The following is a 19,086-nucleotide window of genomic DNA, read 5'->3' on the forward strand; positions in this document are numbered from 1 at the left end:
AATAGGTTGTAACATATCAATAAATTCTTAAGGTGCCAATTCACCTCTTTGTCAAATTGCTAATTCCATCTTGCACTGTGGAAGCTGTTAATTTCTTTAAAGTTTTTTTTTATCTGAAAGCAAATACAGCTAAAAATCTTTAATTTTACTCATGATTTCATTTTACCTTCTTTTTTTTTTAGATTTAGTAAATTATGCATAAAACTAGAAGGCAAAAAACTCATTTGTTGCTGACATCGTAAAAGCTTCTTGGGTAAAATGTATATTCCAAACATCAAGACAAGGATATGCACAAATTTGCAAATGAAAAATGAATGCTAAAATATAGAAAAGTTCATCTAAAAAAAACAAATCTCACTGAAACCTCAAGGCAATATGTTGACATAGACTTCCACTGAAACCTACGATCCATATTTTGAAATATAAACCCTTAAACGTTGTTTTAATCAGTGCATATTAAATGTACTTTTGCTAGGAAGTGAGAGTACGAGTGCCAGGAACAAAGTGGGCATGGACGGATTTGCTAAGGGGACTTGGAACCATATTGTAATTGTTTAATATTAAAAATAAAATGGCATGGGGGGAAATGACCAGCACCTGGTTCTTCACCTCGTTTAGTTTCCTTTTTAATCACATGATCAAAGTTTACTAGCAGATGGGCCTGGACAAATATTGGCCAGACTTACAGGAGAAATTAGTAAAACACTCAAAAAGCAACAATGACTGAGTTCATTAACCTTCTATGCTTTTGCTTAGCAAACATCTATTTGACAGGTGGAGAATGATAAATCAGAAAGTCTGAACCTTTAATATGATCCACTTTAGAAATCAACTGAGGCTATAATCCGACTCAAAACTGTTTGCATATTCACAAAATGAAAAAAATAAATAAATACATTTTCCAATATGTGTGTGTTTGCAAAGACAAGGTCGAAGACTTTCATCCAAATCTTCTAAAAAGTGGTAGAACAATCAAAAAGTCAATCCACAAACGGACAAAAACATGCCACTCTGTTGTCCAAAAAATTGGAGTCATGATGGTGATGTGTAGAAAAATAATTAATTGCACTGGCTGCTGATTCATATGAGAACCGTTAGACGTTAGTATCTGCGGCGTTTGCTATTTGGGCCGTCAAAGACTCCTGGACTTGGACTGCCTCTGCTATATCCGGGAGCTGGTCCACCCTGCGGCCCCAATGGCTGCTGCTGTTGCTTTGGGGACTCGACCTCCGATCGACCGCCCATTGATCCGCCCTGAGAGTACCTATCGTTACGCTGAGGGCAACAGGGGTTGATAACGAGATTCAACGAACAGTTGTAAGGAGTCACGAATCCAGTTGATTCAAATCGTAGAGGTATTTTCAGTCAAGGTTGGTCAAAGTTCAGTCAAGGTTGAGTTAGATCCAATTGTCACCATCCAAGTGCAAAGGGGGAAAAAAGAAAGGTGACCCCGAAGAGAAGAGAGAGAAAAAAAAAAAAAGAACATTAGTGAAAAAGACTTAACATTTCCTTCAAGACTTTTATTTTTGAAAAATAGCTTCTACTTTTTAATCAACAGTACTTTGCAGAACTGCCACTACCTCAAACATTTCACATTTACCAGCAGAAACTTTAGTGTAAGATGTTCTATTCAAGTAGCAAATGTAGCATGTAATTGTACAGGTGACGGATTTATGTACTTTGACTCAAATCTTTATACAATCACAGTTTATACAAGCCGTCTGTTAGCTTCCTCAGAAACTTACAATTTTACAGACGGAAGTTTTTGCAAAATGTCCCAGACTGCGTGAGATTATTTCATGGACATCGTCTGAATATCAGTCCATCTATCCAGAAAATTATACAACTAGATTTTAGTTTTGGCTGAGCCATTCTAACAGAAAATGCTCCTATAGCTCTGCCAGGATGATTAGGATCATGGTGAACCTCTGTCCCAGTTTCATGTCCTTGCAGGTCTTTTTCAAGATCTGCCCTGAATTTAGCTCCATCCATCTTCCCACCAACTTTGGCCAGCTGTCACTTTTGCTCTCCTCTGACCAGATCACCTTCTTCTTCATGTTTGCTTTTTCCCTTACATGGCTTGTACATAGAGCTAACTTTTTTAGACTTTCTTTCAGCAATGGACTTCTTCTTGCATCAATTCCACAAAGGTTAGATTTGTGGATTACATGAGAAAGTAGTAGAGATACCAATATCCACATTGGTTCCGATATTTGAGAGCTCCACTAAAGTTTTCTCAACACAATGCAAAGAAATCTTGTGCTGTTTTTGAACCCGATCACATTAATGAACATACAAGCGGTTTTCAGATACGTTACCATGGCTCCATTCTCTGACATCAAAGGTGTCCCCATATTTGACGTTCCCTCTGGGGCAATGGCTCCTCCCCTTCCACTCCCGCCCATCATTTGCCCCTGGTTACCACTGGGCCCTCCAGAGGCCTGGTTAAACCCATCTACACGCAAAACAACGGATTATTGGTTCATCTCGTCTGGAATTACTTCATGTATCCTGTAAATTACAACTAGTTTCTGTTACGATTCGATCAAACTAAAATAACCGCTGGATTGCACATCACAGTAGTCACAGGAAATACAGAAAAGGAGAGCAATAACAAGAGGTGGCTAGACGAGTGACATCCAAGGAGGATTCTACATAGGAGTAAAAAAAAATATGTTTAAAGGTATCAAAGCAAACCAACAGAGCAAATGTGATATAATTACTCTACCGCAGTGGCGTAATGTCAACTTATGCAGCTACAGATTATGTTATTGATGTAATTTCACCAACTGTTTTCAAAACGCGATTTGGTTCATTTTGGCTTTCTTCAATGCCTTCTGGTTGGTGCTTCCAAAAATGTCCCTCAAAAATAACTTACTGAACACATTAAAAATGGCCTCCTGTTGTACTACAGTTCAATGAAGACTTCTCTCATCCATGAAGAGCATTGACAAGTTACGTCAGCCCTATATGGAAGTTCATTTTAGCCACTTGCATGAAGGGTCAGTATTGCATTGCCATAGTTGAGGAATCTAAACAGACAAGTGGATTCTTTTGGTTTCTAGACTGGACCGAACTGCAGATGAATCCACCATCTGTGAATCCACCTCCTGCTCCGTCTTAAATATCAAACATGGTCTTCTTTGGGTACACTGCCCAGGCCTGCCACTTCGCAGGTCTGCAGTTCATGTCACCAAAAACAAAGCCTGTCAATTCATTCTTTTGAGCTTTTCCTTCTCCAATCACAGAAGTTGCACTTATCCTGCCCCCTGAAACTTGTCTGCTGCTTCAAGAGTCCCCAAGGAAATTTTAGCATCAAATGCCTATTTCTTTAGCTTGAACCCCTTCTCCATTGGCGTGGCATTCGCCGGTTCTTCCCCTGTCCACCTCAGCCATATTCGTCACAATTTGCAGATGCTGTGCAGTTCCTCCTCTTTTTGGCCAAGAAGGGCATTGGGCACAACCAATTTGATTTTCAGAAAGCCCCATTTGTTGATTGACCAATCGATCAATCACCCACCACTGGATGCCCAAAACCAGTACTTGCACACTCCTCAAACAACATCTAAAGCACCATTTTCAATCGATGATGAAACCAAAGTAGATGGCGGGATGGAAGCTGAGATTTCCATGGTCAAACCTTTTTACCAATTGTGGCAGAACAGTGCAGACAACGTCAACTGAACAGGGCAATCCACAACTAAACATACCGAGAGACTTCCAAGAAACTAGCTGTCTAAGGGTACACTGTCAAAATTACACTGGAGCGTCGACCACAGTTCATCCACACTCAAGGCCCATTCCCACATTCCCCAACCCACATAGTGAGGAACACACTGCCAACAGAAATATACCCAACTTCCCCAGAATCGAACCAGACATTAACCAGCTACAGTGAGACTTGATATTGGAGAAGAGGCTTTCTGAAACGATGATTCTCTTTATGCATAAGTTTGGTAACAAAACAGCACGGATTTAAAACAGGAATGTGATTCCTCCAACGAGCGTTTCAGTTGCAAATATGAAACGAGAACATAAAACAAAATCTCAACCAGGCCCTTAACTTATGCCTTTAATGTAGTAATTTAGTAGAGTTGGTATAATTTTACCAGTTTCATAGAACTGATACTGTAGATGTGAAACTGCAACTTTTTCAGTCCCAACTCATCAATTACAGTAGCTGCTAATCACTCTCAAACCTACAAACATCCATTTTTTTGTATCAGAACAACAAGAAACCCTTTTTTATACATGTGAGGGTTTTAGGTGTGATGTGTAAAAATATGCTATGTCGAACAATAAAAGCATAAAAATGTGAAGAAGCACAAAACAACAAGAAAATGAGACAAAAACATTTCAAACAAGATAAACCTTGACGCGCCCGTGGACTTTGAGAAAAATCTACATACATGATATGATAGATGTCTTTATAAAGATGATGTGCAATCCTGCGTTTTTATATTCTCTTCCAACCAATTTATTTATTTTAAAAAAAATTATACTTGGTCTCTGTCCTTTATTCTTCACTTAGCAAGATGTTATTATGCATCTAATTGCTCCAGAACAAATTAAATGCAAAAAGGTCTTAAGTTTTTACTTTATTGGAATTATGACTATCCAGATCTTTGGTAATAACTTCAAAAAAAAAAAAGAGAGAGCGTGAGATGCCTTGTAATCTTTTGCTCCCTGACAATACTGTACATTCATGTACGGTAACTCTACAAATAAAAATTGAAACACAGAAACATTTTATCTACGCAGTCATGCCCGTACCTCCCATATTACCGGCTCCACGAGGGCCCAGCTCACCAACTCTCATTTCCTGTTCCCTCTGAAAGAAGCGAAGAAGAGTCTTCAGACTAAAACTGAAGCATTATTGAACAGAATCCTGCAAATCAATCTGGGATGTAGTCAAAGCTTCACATTTTTATGTTCAAACTAATTAGGCAGATAATTAAATAATTAGACAAACAGTAGCCATATTCTGTTGTGATGCAAATAAAAAAAAGACCAACTTAACAAAGACGATGGTGAGAAAAACAAAGAGCAGAAAACAGAACGTGGTTGGGCGACTTCCGGCTGGTCAGCAGGTTTGGAATCATCAACGGAGGGATTTTGTTTTGTTCCTTCGTAGCTCAAACCTTCAGCTGCTAATTTTCTTTAAGGCTCAGCAGGAATGGTCTTCTGCTCATCTGGCTGATTGAAGAACGTCCAATATGATCTGAAGCCGTTATCCACCAAAAGTAGACAAACTGAGGTCAAATCTTGCATGTAGTTCCAGATAGAGGGCATTTGGCGGCCATTTTATAGTTCTTCCATTTCTTACTGCAGCAGTTTTCAGCTTCTCTTCAAACTTCTTACTGATGGTTTTGCAGCCAGTCCAGGATGTGTGGATTTTAAATCACTGAAGTCAGAAATATTTGGGAGCCACAATACCGACTGTTTCTTTGAGTAAATAATCTAAAATCATCTTTTTCCCTGGTGTCATTTATTTATCTGGGTATATTCTGTCTCTTTACACTAATATTTAAGAAATATAAAAACTAAAGAGTGTTTACATATCTACAGGTTAGGAAACTTATCAGATCAGCAGGGGATTCAATAATTTTTCCCCAGCTGGAACGTAAAATTATCAATAATGCCCGATTTTTAATTAAACTTCTAAATGCAAAAATAAGATACAACAACATGAGAATATATTTAATTCATATTTTACCAAATGCAGCTAACAGTGAAGCAAAATAAAGAAATACTCGACACTGTCTGATTGTAATATCAAAGTATTAATATCAGAAGGTCAGGAAGCTATAAGAAAATTCTTAACAAAACCAAGTATTCTCAGTTAAAATCGTTAAAATGATGAAAAACAACACGTAGTAATTACAATGATTTAACTTCATAACTTGTATTTTACACATTCAAGTGTAAAGCATCAGTATAGTTAGTTAAACGTGTTTTAAAATGAACTGAAAAAAGCTAGTTAAAGGTATAAAATGAGATTTTATCACTTATACATGTGAATAAAATGTGCATAATAACTAATACACAAAAATCACACAAAACAAATCTAAGTCAGAAGAAAAATTTAATATCAAATCAAAAAAATCTAGTGGAAAATCAAATTAAACCCTGATGAAAGCAAAGCTTGTCCTTTATGGTCACCACTTATGCCCCCTAGTGGCGGCTAATTGCAACTGAGGTTTAAACTGAATTAAACGGATTTGCTGCTTTGCTCTAAGGAGAGTGTACATAAAATTTTCCACAAATATGCAGAAGTGGAAAAAAATGGAAATGCAAAAATGAACTCTTTTTTTTTTTTTTTTTTTTACACTTTTCAGAGATATTTAAGAGTTCTGAATTCATCTCCTTAAAGATAATGCAAAGCACACACAGAAAGTGGTCATTTAGGTGTTTTTACTAAAAATCACACCTTTTATTTTTCCAACCAGAACATTTTGTTCAAGATCTGCCTTTCAGCAATCAATATCAGACTCATTTCTGCTTAAATTAAAGACAAAGTAAATAGGAAACAAACTCCTCTTGATATTTTTGCTATATTTTATGAAAAATAGATAAATACTCTGAATATGTGGGAAAGCGGTTTTTTGTATTTTGACGTTAAAAGTACGACACTGACTTTCTGTCTGTTTCGTTTTTTCTGAATGAGTTGGTGAAGACCAAGCGTTTGTACTCACGTTTTCATGGTAGTTTGGAACGAAGCCGCCGCCGTCGGGCTGGCGTCTCAATTCGTCCTGCTCCCTGTGCCTCATCATCTCCTCCTCTCTCCTCCTTCGCTCCTCCTCGTGCCTAACGGCACACAGCGTTCAGACGGAAACCAAACAAGACAGCAGCAGACAGCGTTTTCCTAATATAGCTTTCTATCACCAGCTGATCTCAAACATCACTAATGGAAAGACTTTTCTGCAGCATTAGCTTTAACAAAATTTATACTTAATTAAATAATAGGATTATCCAATAGAAATAGATGCTAATTTCTTCCTCGAGATTCTTCTTCACCTCATTTCTATCTGCTTTCGTCTTTGCAGCTCCTGATTGCGCAGCTCCTCCAGCCGCCGCAGTTCCTCCTGACGTCTCATTAGATCTGACGAGAAAAAGAAGAAGGGGGGACGTTTTAAAATGTTACACTCCAGAGAGAAACAGACGAACAGCCATCGTTTCTCACCTTGTCTCATCAACATGAGCTGATGTTCGTTTTTGGCGGCCTCCAGCTCCGCCTCCAGTTTCTCTCTGGCCTCCTTGATGTTTCGGTCGACCTGTTCCCGCTGCTGCTTCTCCATCTCGTCCAGAGCTTTCCAGCGAGACGCGTATTCAAACTCGAACGTGCCGGGCTGGGCGAATCGGGGCGTCTGCTCCCGCTCTCTGGCAGAATGAAAAAGTGGTGTAATCGCAGATGCAACAAAAACCAAAAGAAATCAAGAAATAGATAAATAAATACTGCTTACTTGTAATACTTTGGAGTTTTTGGAAGAATCTTTTCAGGTAAACCATCTTCATCGTCCAGGTGCTCCATTGGCTCCACGATGGTGGGACATGGAGTACTAAGATAAGATAGTCAACATGACATGTTTTAGCCTCCATTTTCACTTTTCCAACAGTAAAATTCAAGCACTTTTCAAGCATTTTCAAGATAGGTTCTCAAACTTTTCCTGCACCAAACTTTGGAGGCAAAAACACCACCAAATAACTAAAAAAATTACAGCTTCAATTCACCATTATGTATCATTTTTTACTGTTATTAATAATGTCTTGTGACAGTATTCTACATTATAAAGCAGGGGCGAAGTAAACTAAAATATAACTACATTTTTATGTTTTGAAATGTTTCCATCACCACACCGTGTACACTTGGCTGATCCAAGAACAAAACATTTATTTAACAAAAAAAAAAATACCCCAAATTTAATAATAGATAATTATTATTACATTTGAACAACCTAAACAAATTGTGTTAAGAGAAATAACCTTCTAATCAAAATAAGGTTCTAAAAAATGTTCTTGCAGCGTTTTTTTGCATTTTGCAAAACTAAAAAAAATTTGGTGATTCTAACTGACCTAAAACAAGAAAATTTGAATCCAATTTAACTTCATACAGTGAGAAATAAAAAGTATTATTAGGGGTATAAAAATATCTGGTTTCAACTGCAAATAAGGTTTTCCAAATTGAAGCTTTTACTCAAACTGTAGCTTGTACTTTATTTCATAACTGACCCTTACGAATCCTGTGTTTTATTTCTCTAAAGTTCATCCATTTATATGCTGTGAGAATCTGAAACTGAAAGAGACATAAAGAGTTTTCAGTCTGTTAAACAACGCTTACGTCGTCAGCAGCATCGCTCCCTCATTGCAGCGCTCCAGGGCTTTACGGGCGGCGACTTTGCTTACAAACTCAACGATGCCTCTGCCAGTGGAACGGCCGCGGTCGTCCGTCACAACAACGGCCCGCTCCACAGGTCCAAACTGAGAAAACGCCTGTGGATCCACACAAGTTTGTTTAGTTTTTTCAATCGACTATGGTTGCAAAGATGGCTGCATTATTTAGTGTTCAGTTTCACCTCTAACCTACTTCTTCAAGGAGTTCGTTTGTCACTACTGGCAGCAGATTGCGGACTTTGAGTGCAGCTCCGTGCGTCGCGAAGCGGACCTTTAGTGCTCTGTTTTTCAGAACCAACCCGTCCAGCTCGACTTTAGCAATTTCCGCCAGAGTTCGGGTTTCCTGCAAAACAAAGGTGGATTAGCATTCAGGATAACCAATAAGAAGCCCCTCAAACTGAACCTCCAAATAAACTTTTTAAAGCTGCAATCAACTATTTATAACAGACTTTTTTAAACAAAAATAATGTCTAACAATTTTAGAATATTTTTAAAACAACAAGTTTGTTTTTACAAGTAACTTCACTTTAATCAATGTCTGCTACACATAATTTCTTTTCAAATTATTGTGGAGGAGCAACACAAATAAATTATAAAATTAAAATGATATATGTTTTCAACATTTCAAAATCTTGTTTTAAACTCTAAAATATTTTGTAAAAATTATAATGCATATAATAACTATTATTTAAAAAGTTAAACATTTAACAACATAAGTAAATAAAATGCATTAAACATAAAACAAATGTTTCATAATAAATATCTAAAATACACAGTTTTCATGTGACCTCACTTCTCTGAAATTTGTAACTGGCAGCCATTTTGGCTGGCAGTTGCGATGGAGTTGCTATGACAACAACAAACAAGCCACAAGCTAAGAACTAGCTCTAGCCTGTTTCCCATCAAAATATTATTTTGACATTTGTCGAAACTTATGGGTCTGCTATGTATGGCGCATGCGCTTGCCTACTAAGATGGCGCGGATCACTTCCGGGTCAAACTTGTGGGAACTAAATTCATACTGTATATTCTCATGGTATTTTGATATCAAACGCTAATAATCCTAATAACCAATAAAAGGATGAGAATCACATACAAATTCATTCAAACAAAAATACTTATTAAAAGCAAAGGCAAACTGAAACATCTATGTGCAGCTATGAACATACCAAGCAAACGAATCCAAATCCCCGCTCCCTGTTGATGAAGACCTCGTTAATGTTCCCATATTTAGCGAACAGGTTTTTGAACTCCTCCTCCGTGATATCCAGTGGCAGGCTGCCGACAAAGAGGCGGGAGCGCTGGGTGAACGTCTTCTCTCCGGGCTTCCGAAAACTTGCTAAATCCAGAGTCATTTTCGATGGGCCTTCCCCCGTTTCCTCCGCGGCTCCTTCACTTTGGTCGGCCGCGGGAGACTGTTGCTGCAGCGGGTCCGGGCTGCCTTTGTTCACCGGCGTCGGCTCCGACGAGGCCGGGGAGTCCGTCCCTCGCCTCCCCGGCTGAGGAGAGCAAGCACCAGGCACCCTAGCTTGGTGCATATTTCGGTTGGCCATTCAGCTTATTTCACTGTTATGTAAATTAAACTGGACTTAATTCAAAAATTGCGCTGCAATAAACCTGCTGCGAATTTCAAAGATGGCGACCTTCTTCTGGTTTGTTTTTGGGAGATTCGCGGTCGATGTTGGGCAGGGAATAGGAGCTGCTGCCCTCTACAGGCCAGGTGTTGAATTACGATGAGGCGATTTTACACACAAAAAAAACATAAACACTTTCAGGCGACCTTTACAATGTTGCACGGAAAGTCTTAACCCTCAAAATATAATTACAGACATACATTTTAATATCAGTCATAAATATGACAGTAAAGCCAATAGCAAAATCAGAATTATGAGATATAAAGACACAAACGTAACATTAATACTTATCATTTCAATTTCAAAGCCATAAATTTAAATTTGTAAGAACCTTAACTAATTATGACGTGTGTTGGGAGATTTCTCAGCACTATTTACTCTGAAATAAATCCCCTCAAATCAATTGAATTCAAGAAACTACATGAGAAGCAACATCACAAAGACCAAGGAGATCATTAGACAAGCCAGAGATAAAACAAACCCAAACATACAACTTGAGTTAAAATAAAAACCATTTTTTGTGTTAAAATCATTTGATCAACAATTTTATGCTGTGGAGATTATTTTCTTCTTCAGTTTCTGTAATTTCAAAGAACTGGTTCAAGTGAGGTGAATACAAAAGTATGCCACATTTTGTTCACATTAAATCAGGTTTCACAAGCCCCTTTAGCTCAAATATTTTGCAGAGGTTGCAGTTAGATTTTTGAATTTCATAGCTGAAATCTTCTTTCAGTACAACATTTTGTTTGTGTACCAGGTCAGACCATGTGTCTGTATATTAATGCACATCTGTGAAGTCACCCCACTGACATTCCTCTGTCTGACTCGACTCTGAGGACCTGGCAGTCTTCTTCCTTGTCTTTCCTGTGAGGGATCGCATATCCAGCGGGGTCAGAGGGCTGCAGCCTGTCACTGATGACTGCTTGTATGGCCCCTTTCAGACATGCACTCCTTCACATTTATCTGATGGGAGCTGAACATGATGACTTGGCTTCGTGTCTTTCAGCCAAGGAATGTGAATAAGCGAGCAACACAGGGTGCGTCTTCTATTTGCTTTAACAGATGATGTGAAGTTTATTTTGATACCGAGAAATTCTTGTTTAAGATATTTTTATCTTAGATATATTTCCATTTCTTGAAAAGTAATTTTATTTTGGGGGAGCAGACAAAACAGATTCTGGAGAAAAAATTTTTTATTTACCTTCCTTCAAATTCTGACACATTACGTAATGGAAAATGGTACTTTTAACTAAATACATAAAAAATACTGTTTTGAAATTTAATCAAAATTAAACTTTGTTCATATTATAAATTATTGTATTAGGTTATAATGGTGATGTACTTGTTGCATGTGTCTAATTGCATGTGTAAAGAAATAGCAAAGGTGCAAATATTTACTTAAAAAAGTAAAATGTTCCTAAATACTAAGTGTTTACACATTTTAATTTTTCTTGCAATTGTTTTTATATTGTATGGCTGCATGAAAGACTTTTTTTTGTTTTTTGTAAATATACCTTTCTCTCTTTAAATCTACATCCATTTATTTGTCATTATGGGCCCCTATTAACATTCGCCTGCGGCCGCAGTTATCAGTTTACGTCTATACAAATATAATACAGCTGCAGTAAGGACATAAAGAGGCGCTTTTCGCCTTATTTAGCTAAAAACGCAGCAAAAAAACAGACAAAGCAGCAGAACTAGCTCCCTTTGACAGGGGGAGTTAACATCTTTTACGTTTGCGTGACGCCGCAGCCCTCCCAACCCAAAAAGCTCCAACATCCACACGGAGCGGCAGTTTCTATCCCCATCTCCGTCCCGTTGAATCTGCTGTAGGTTCAGAGGAACTGAAGCTGGTAAGTTTAATCTCCAAATCTAGTTTGTTCCTGTTCCAAACCATCAGCCACTATAAAGTCGTGTTTTTACGATAAACTTTGTGTAAATCCAATCTGCGATGGTTTAGGACGCATTTACGTGCGATTTGAGACGAGCGCTGCTGCTATTCTGAACATTGAATAGAGTGCGTTTATTTTAGATACATTCAAAATCAGTATTAATTTAATTAAATTTTTGTTTTGTTTTGATAAGCTAATGGTGATAAGTTACGTTCAATCGTAAAGCGTAAAGTTAATTAAAAAAACGTAAGACGGAGGGAGGGGGACGACTTCTGCGGCCAATTTTCAACTTTTGCCCGCAAATTAGTAACAGTGGATTTGTAAAAAGTCGTCTTGAATTTAAACTTATTAAATTGTTCACTTCCTCTTCTGTGTTACATCCACAAAGTATGTTCCTGAGATTTTAGGTGCTAAAACTTGATAAAAGGGGTTACAAATAATCACTCTTGTATAAATAAACAGCCTTTTCATCATAAACGCTCCATTCCCACAGTGATGTATGGTGGTGGCAGCGTCATGGTGTGGGGATGTGTTTCTTTTTGTAAATGGAAATCTTTCAGAAACAGACACTGAGACCCAGACATTCCCAGCATGCGTTCGAGCCAGGCTCTTCCAGGAGCTTTTGTTCCAGTCCTCATAACCCCTCAGCTGAGGTTACCTTACCGTTTACTGATCCAGCTTCCAACAGGATATGATTCATCCACTGGATTGCTGTTACTATTTTATTAAGACGTGAAACATTTTATGAGGCACAGAGCCTCCTGTGGATCCCATAAAAAGTGTAACAGTCGAGAAATGACTCAGCAGTGCCCACAAAGCAGCCTAGGAACCAAATCTCATTTCTGTGTTGTTGTTTTTTTGCACAAGAATTAGCTCGACGCGCTAACCCTTTTCCTTCTCGATGCAGAGCTGAGATCAAAAAGCAAACAAAAGCAGTAGTATGGGTGGAGTGTTAAGCTTGTGCCATGTGTGTCTGGTCTGCAGAGCAAAGCCGCCGAGCATCAAAGCCGGACCCGGTGGTCGAGGTTTTGATGGAGTTTACTTCTGACACAAATCACAGAGCCTTCATCTAACGAATTTGTTCATTCATACTTGACACATGGGTCGATGTCAGCTTCAGCGATGGAGCGTGTTGATTGGCTATACTGGGTCAGTGAAGCAGGAAGACGTGCATTTGGGTCTCAATCCTTGGAATGAATACACACAAAATCCTTATTTATTGTCAAAAAGCTAAAGGAAGAATGGAAATCTGCACCGATTCTTCCTCCTGTGGATCATGACAGACCACAGGAGTAGTTAAATGTTTCAAATAAAAATCACAAAAAAGCAAACAAAAAATGTGTTTCTTAATGGAGGTTACAGTTTTAAATACCGTGTAAAATTAAGGAATTACAATTATTTTAACCAACATTTATCTACATCTGAACTAAGAATCTTTTTTGCATCCACTTCTAGATTATTTACATGATTTTACAAACAAAATGAATGATTCAAATGGGGAAATAAATTGTACATTTTTGTAAAAATCACTAAAATAAATGTAAAATTGTATCTTGTATCTTTTCTATTGTGTTCTGTAAAGATCACAAAACTTCCAGTAGGAAGAAAATTCATCTTTTAAAACATAGCATTCATTCTAAAACATATAGAGACAGTGATTGCATTTGCTGGATCCTCTGGGTATTTATTCAGTCCTCTTTTTTTATTAAACATCTTCTGCTCCACATATTAATCTAATTTTCAACACATTCCTCTAAATGCTTCAACATTTGATTATCTAACAAAATAAACTTCCACTTTAAACCCTTAAAATTTCTCCAGATTTGTCATGTTTTAACTAAAAACTGGGAAACAGTTAAACGTTTTCCAACTTTTTATTCTCCATCATCACTACTTTGCTGCAGTTTCGGCCTTTTGCATATTTAGAGACATACCTGTTTCCCCAAACTTAAATTAGAATGAATGGAGACCACCTCAGATCAACAATTTCTTATTGGATTTAAGTCTGGACTTTGACTAGACCATTCTAACATCTCAAATCTTTTGTAGCGTCTAACAGGATTTGTTTAAAATCCCTTTGAAGGAGAACTTTGTGGTTGTTAATGTGGGAAAGTGTGAAAATGTTCTGGATGGATGCTTTTGTGAGACACAGACTGTCTGCTAAAATCGGTGGGATTTTAATAATTATATTTTAGTACAAAAGCTGTTAAGTCCTTATAAAAAACATTGCAGTATTCATGTTTGAAGATAAATGCAGCAAATCACATTCAATTTTGACTTAAAAGCAACAGCTTGGCTTTATTAACTCCTCATTTACACACATCTTTATTCCCTGAAGTAAAGATTCATCAGTTCACTCAGCGGCTGATTCTTGATCGATATAAAACCTCCTTCCCTTCACTACTATTATTGATCTTCTGCTCTGTTCGCTCCAACTTAAACCAGATTTCTGGCACCGACCAAAGCTGGAGACCTAATCAAGTTTCCCTCTCAGCAGTAAAGCATTTCGTTATGAGCCGTACTGCAACACTGTGACCAAAGAATTCACTTAGAGCGGGGGACCTCAAATAGGACTTTCAAATAATTATTTAATTAGTCCTGGTTTCCAGAGCTGAACTGTAAAAGTAGAAAGGTCAAGCTACTCTGTAGCCTAGCATGCTTTTGGTTTCTTACATGTGGAAAAGCAGGAGTGATAGCTGGAGGATGTGATAGTAAAAGAGAAAAATATTACTAAAATAAAGCAATTTAACTGTAGGCTGTGTGTCCAGTCTTGACGGCAAACAATATGGTGGGTCTGGTTGCTTTATCGTGTCAGCATTAGCATTATATTAGCATTAGCTTATAAAAAAACAATTCTGAGCTGAACTAAGAAACTAATTTTCTACAATTCTATAAAAACCCAAGAACAAGAGTAAAAAAAATATTTCTTAAGTTACTGAGCTGCCAACTTTTGAACTGGTACTTTTCTAATATCCCATTGGAGCTAGCATGCTAATATTAGCTTGTACGTTGACATAAAGAGGCAATCCGCTTTCATTAGATAGATCTTCACTTCTCTCCTAGTCTATAAATCTTTTAGCATATTCTTGTATTAAAAAGTAGAATTTTGATTGCTAAATATTTATATTTTATTGTGAAAAGTTTGTGTAAACATCCTTTAGCAAATGTCAGGGAAGTTTTTATTTTAGAAAGCTACTGTTTAATACTGTCAGTGACAAAATTACAGATTTTCAGATCCAGTTGTGCTGCCATTTATGTTTTAAGATGTAATTACTATGCAAGAAATTTGTTTATTTGGCTTTAAAATGAGCACATCTGTGGTTAAAGTGGATCAGACATGAATAAACATTTGCAGGATAGGACAGTATTCAGCCAAAGCATGGATCAGTCTTACTGGAGCATGTTTAATGCAAAGAAAACAAGCATTTATAACCACCCAGCCTGGCACAGAGCCTGGGGATAAAGAACAGAGTGGAGTCAGAGGCATCTGAGCTCAGAGCTGATCTTACACAAATCTGTTAATCTGAGTAAAAGGGGGTAAAACCAGGTCAGCTGGTGTTTAATTCAGTGACTGACGTCTCAGAGGATCCTTGGAGAGCAGCTCTGGCTAAAACTAAAAGAAAATACTAATCCTTTTAAATGTCACTGAAAAAAAATAAAAATTAACATATTTATCTGGTAGTTTTTCCCCCCAGTATTATCCAGGTACATTTTTAACCATGTGGTCCAAGGTTTCCCCCAGAAAACTTGTTAAGCCCAGTGGCTGGGCGCGAGGGCAGTCATTCGTCCAGCAGCCCGTTGTGTTATTGAGTTAAAAAAATTTTTTAAAGTTGACAGGAAATTTGAAAATATCTCTTGATAATTATGTGATCTGTGTTTAGTCAGATCATGGTGGAAACAAGTAGATGATTTCCTGCTATAGAAAATGTCTGGATCTTATTCTATACTTTTTCTCTTTAGTTTTTAAATTTGATAAAGTTGTACATAATTTAAATCTCAGCAGTTGTTTGAAACAAAAATAATTTCTGCAACTAAATTTAATGTTCTTTCTATATTTCCTTTCACTTACATCTGTGTAACAAAGTCAAAATAGCAGATGTTAAAAAGAGCATTAATATCACCACAATAATAATAAATTGTTATTTTATTATAACAGCAAAAGGAATAACTGTTTTCAAATTTCAGTTAAGGTATTTATTTCATGTTGTACATTTGTGACTTTTTCCTTTTAAAACCTCCCACTGAATTATAGAAACATACTGCTAACACAAGAGGTTAAATTATTCAAATCAGGAAATATTTTACTGATCCCAGAGGTAAATTAATTAATATGGTGTTTGAATCAGACATATTAATTATTACAACAATTTTTCTGTAATTTATTAACTATCAAACATGCCCAGTTTTGCAATATATCTCTAACTTCCCATTATTAGCCTCACAAAGCCTCTTATTTTGGATCAAATCTTATTAAATGTAGCATTTTATGAAAATCTAAAGCAAATATTTAAAGGTTTTGTCACAATATGGGTGGAAACCCCATCAGTTAACAACCGAGGCAAACAAAATTAAGGCTGCTGCTGAGTGACACGTTTTTCTGTTTTAGCGTTTGATACGGCGCGAAGCGTTGATGCAGACCCATGATGGACGCCTGGCCAGCTGTGGCCTGGATCCTGATGCTGATGTCAGTTTCTGAGTGGACGGAAACCGCAGAGTCACGGGATTTCACCATGAAGGACATAATTCAGCTGCATCCTTCAAGTACGGCCGCGGCGTTGAGTCCTGCTGATCGGCTGCAGTTGCATTACTTATTCAAGCTTCCTATTTATTCAGAGATTCTTACCACAATAACTTTATTTTGCTTAGGTCGTTTTTTAGCTCACTTGATAAATGTTACAGTCCAGTTGGTGCAGCATTACTTATCTAGAAAAAATTTTTTTAAGCTTGCTAGCATTTTTTGTAACCGTAAAACTCTGTTAATTAGTTGTAAGAAATCTATTTTTTAAAGATTTAAATAGTTTTTAAGCTACACATGTTTCAATCCAACATTATCACCAAGTTCACAAGTGATTTTAGCTCAAAATGGTTGTGTAGAGTCTGCATAATCATGTTCAAATTAGCAGCAGGAATGTTGCAGAAACCGCAGACGAAATGTAACTTCTTAAATTACAAAAATTCCTTTTTCATGTTTTGTAACAAAACTACAAACAGTTGAAGTGTTACTTTTATTTATTTTCAGCTAATTTTACCACAATACCCCTAAATAAAATCCACCATACCAACCATCCTCAGTCATTCTGCACTATTTGCAGTTGATGTAACTGCTTCAGGGCTTTAAATATTTATATTATAGTATTAAAATAGTTTTTTTTATATGAATGCAAGTTTAAAATACAGTATTATTTTCCTGATAAAATAGATTTTGTCTGCCTGTCCTCTGCAGCCACACCTCATCCAGGTGGTTTCAAATGTTTCACATGTCAGGACGCTGCAGATAACTACGACTGCAACCGCTGGGCTCCAGATGTTTACTGTCCAGAGGGTAAATCAGCTTCTTCTTTTAATATTAACCCAACATGAAGTTAACCTGAAGCTGACCAGCTAAACTAATTACTGCCCACTGATAATAATCAGAAGAGTTTTCTTCCAGATACGAGTTATTGCTACACGCTCCACATGATGGATAACCACGGCGACAGCGTTTCTGTGACGAAGCGCTGCGCGACCTTGGAGCACTGCCGCTTCGCCGGCTGCGTCAACATCACCCACAACGGCTTCCAGGTGAAATACAAACGTACTCAAGTAAACGTAGCACTACATCAATGTGATTTCACTAAAGTAAAAAGTAGCTCTTGAAGAAATTACCAGAGTAAAGAAGTATTTGATAAATAGTCCAATCATGTCCCAAGTAGCTGATCAAATGATCGTTTAATATTTAAAAATTACATCATCAGAAAGATCAAAATATAAAGTGGAAATTTGGTAATTTTAAGAATGAAAATGGAAATTTCACTCAAGTAAGAGTAGAAATACTTCATAACAAATTACTCAAAGTACAGCGTAGTAAAAATACTCCTAAAAGTGCATTTTTTCAAAATAAGTTACTCAAGTAACTGTAGCTAGTTACTGTGCAACTCTGACCAGTTACAGCTTTGTGGATGATCCAACTCTATCCTCACCTGCTGCAGGTGTGCACGTCCTGTTGCCACGGAAATATCTGCAACGTGCTGGTGCCGAGGAACGACAGCGGCGCCGTGTTCTCCTCGGCCGGGCCTCTGGTCGGCGCGGGCAGCACGCCGCGTCCCGCCGCACTACGTTACATCACCCTCATCACTGCCAGCAGCTGCTGGACACATTTAAGGAGTCAAATCATTTAACACACAAAATATCCTTTAAACTAGGAGTTCATCAAGCTTACAGACGACTGTGTAGTGTTTTTTACCCGTTATTTATGTTGAATACTTAAAAATGCATCACTTTATTGTTTTCTATGCTGTTTTTCTTTTTTATAAAATAAACTTTAAATGTGATTTGGATGATGTTTTACCCAGAGGAGAAGCTCTATGGGATTTTCTGATAGAGTAACACAAAATATTGTATAAATGTTACAGGTAAATTGGTACTTTGCTATTTTTTATTTATTTATTTCCTTTACAAATTTTTCGGGCAGAAGCGAGAACATTTTTATAGCTTGTGGTAGTAAGAGAACAAATTTAATTAAAAAAAAAGATTAAAAGGGGTTTGAATTATTTTCCAAGGCAACAAGTATTATCAGAAATCAAAACAGAGCTTGAGAGTAAAATCTTGAACCACTAAAGTCGTTCAACTTTAATCTAATTCCAGAAGTTTAGGAAAAGATTATCTTCAGTCGCATGCCTCATTTTACCAATTTACAAATCATATTTATTGACAAGGCAGAACAATGTGCTATTTTAGTTCTGCGACTGAAAATATGAACATATTTAAGACGTTTTGATGCACTAAAATGAGCGTGCAGGAAGAAAACAAGAACAGCTGTGGAAGCATTATTCTGGAACTCTTAATTAAATGCTTATTTCATGTTTTAACTTTTATGCATTTTTGGTTAAAATTTTGTCTCATTTTTCTGTGAATAAACTTATAAAACCAGCAGTGGATTAAATAGTTGCTTCCTGGAAATAAAGTGAGTC

At 37.1% G+C, this 19,086-nt stretch overlaps 2 protein-coding genes across 3 annotated transcripts; one reads left to right on the forward strand and one right to left on the reverse strand.

Annotated features, from left to right (window-relative positions):
* pspc1 (paraspeckle component 1) lies at nucleotides 1–10,042 on the reverse strand. Of its 2 annotated transcripts, XM_044109951.1 has the most exons (10): nucleotides 9,561–10,042; nucleotides 8,585–8,734; nucleotides 8,339–8,490; nucleotides 7,464–7,559; nucleotides 7,184–7,380; nucleotides 7,018–7,102; nucleotides 6,696–6,807; nucleotides 4,774–4,831; nucleotides 2,319–2,455; nucleotides 1–1,275 (listed from the first exon to the last, which is right to left on the reverse strand). In XM_044109951.1, the coding sequence occupies exons 1-10, from the start codon at nucleotides 9,942–9,944 to the stop codon at nucleotides 1,102–1,104; spliced, it is 1,545 nt and encodes a 514-aa protein (XP_043965886.1). In that variant the 5' UTR covers nucleotides 9,945–10,042; the 3' UTR covers nucleotides 1–1,101. The 2 variants fall into 2 exon arrangements, with proteins under 2 accessions (XP_043965886.1, XP_043965887.1); XM_044109952.1 differs by lacking the exons at nucleotides 2,319–2,455; nucleotides 4,774–4,831 and having other exon boundaries at nucleotides 9,561–10,026.
* A 1,763-nt stretch (nucleotides 10,043–11,805) lies between these two features.
* LOC122827241 (ly6/PLAUR domain-containing protein 6-like) lies at nucleotides 11,806–18,947 on the forward strand. The gene is made up of 5 exons (XM_044109959.1): nucleotides 11,806–11,878; nucleotides 16,524–16,678; nucleotides 17,361–17,459; nucleotides 17,568–17,698; nucleotides 18,106–18,947. Exons 2-5 carry the CDS (start codon nucleotides 16,558–16,560, stop codon nucleotides 18,292–18,294), a joined length of 540 nt encoding a protein of 179 aa, XP_043965894.1. The 5' UTR covers nucleotides 11,806–11,878; nucleotides 16,524–16,557; the 3' UTR covers nucleotides 18,295–18,947.
* Nucleotides 18,948–19,086: the final 139 nt, after the last annotated feature.

Source organism: Gambusia affinis, linkage group LG24 (genome assembly GCF_019740435.1).
Source record: "Gambusia affinis linkage group LG24, SWU_Gaff_1.0, whole genome shotgun sequence".
NCBI classification, from domain to species: domain Eukaryota; kingdom Metazoa; phylum Chordata; class Actinopteri; order Cyprinodontiformes; family Poeciliidae; genus Gambusia; species Gambusia affinis.

Coding starts and splice junctions, on each gene's coding strand:
- pspc1 (XM_044109951.1), bottom strand. CDS start 9,944: ATGGCCAACCGAAATATGCACCAAGCTAGGGTGCCTGGTGCTTGCTCT. Junction 8,735..9,560: donor GATTTGGATTCGTTTGCTTG/GTATGTTCATAG, acceptor TTTGTTTTGCAG/GAAACCCGAACTCTGGCGGA. Junction 6,808..7,017: donor CGAAAGCAGATAGAAATGAG/GTGAAGAAGAAT, acceptor GTGTGCCGTTAG/GCACGAGGAGGAGCGAAGGA.
- LOC122827241 (XM_044109959.1), top strand. CDS start 16,558: ATGATGGACGCCTGGCCAGCTGTGGCCTGGATCCTGATGCTGATGTCA. Junction 17,460..17,567: donor AGATGTTTACTGTCCAGAGG/GTAAATCAGCTT, acceptor GTTTTCTTCCAG/ATACGAGTTATTGCTACACG. Junction 17,699..18,105: donor TCACCCACAACGGCTTCCAG/GTGAAATACAAA, acceptor CACCTGCTGCAG/GTGTGCACGTCCTGTTGCCA.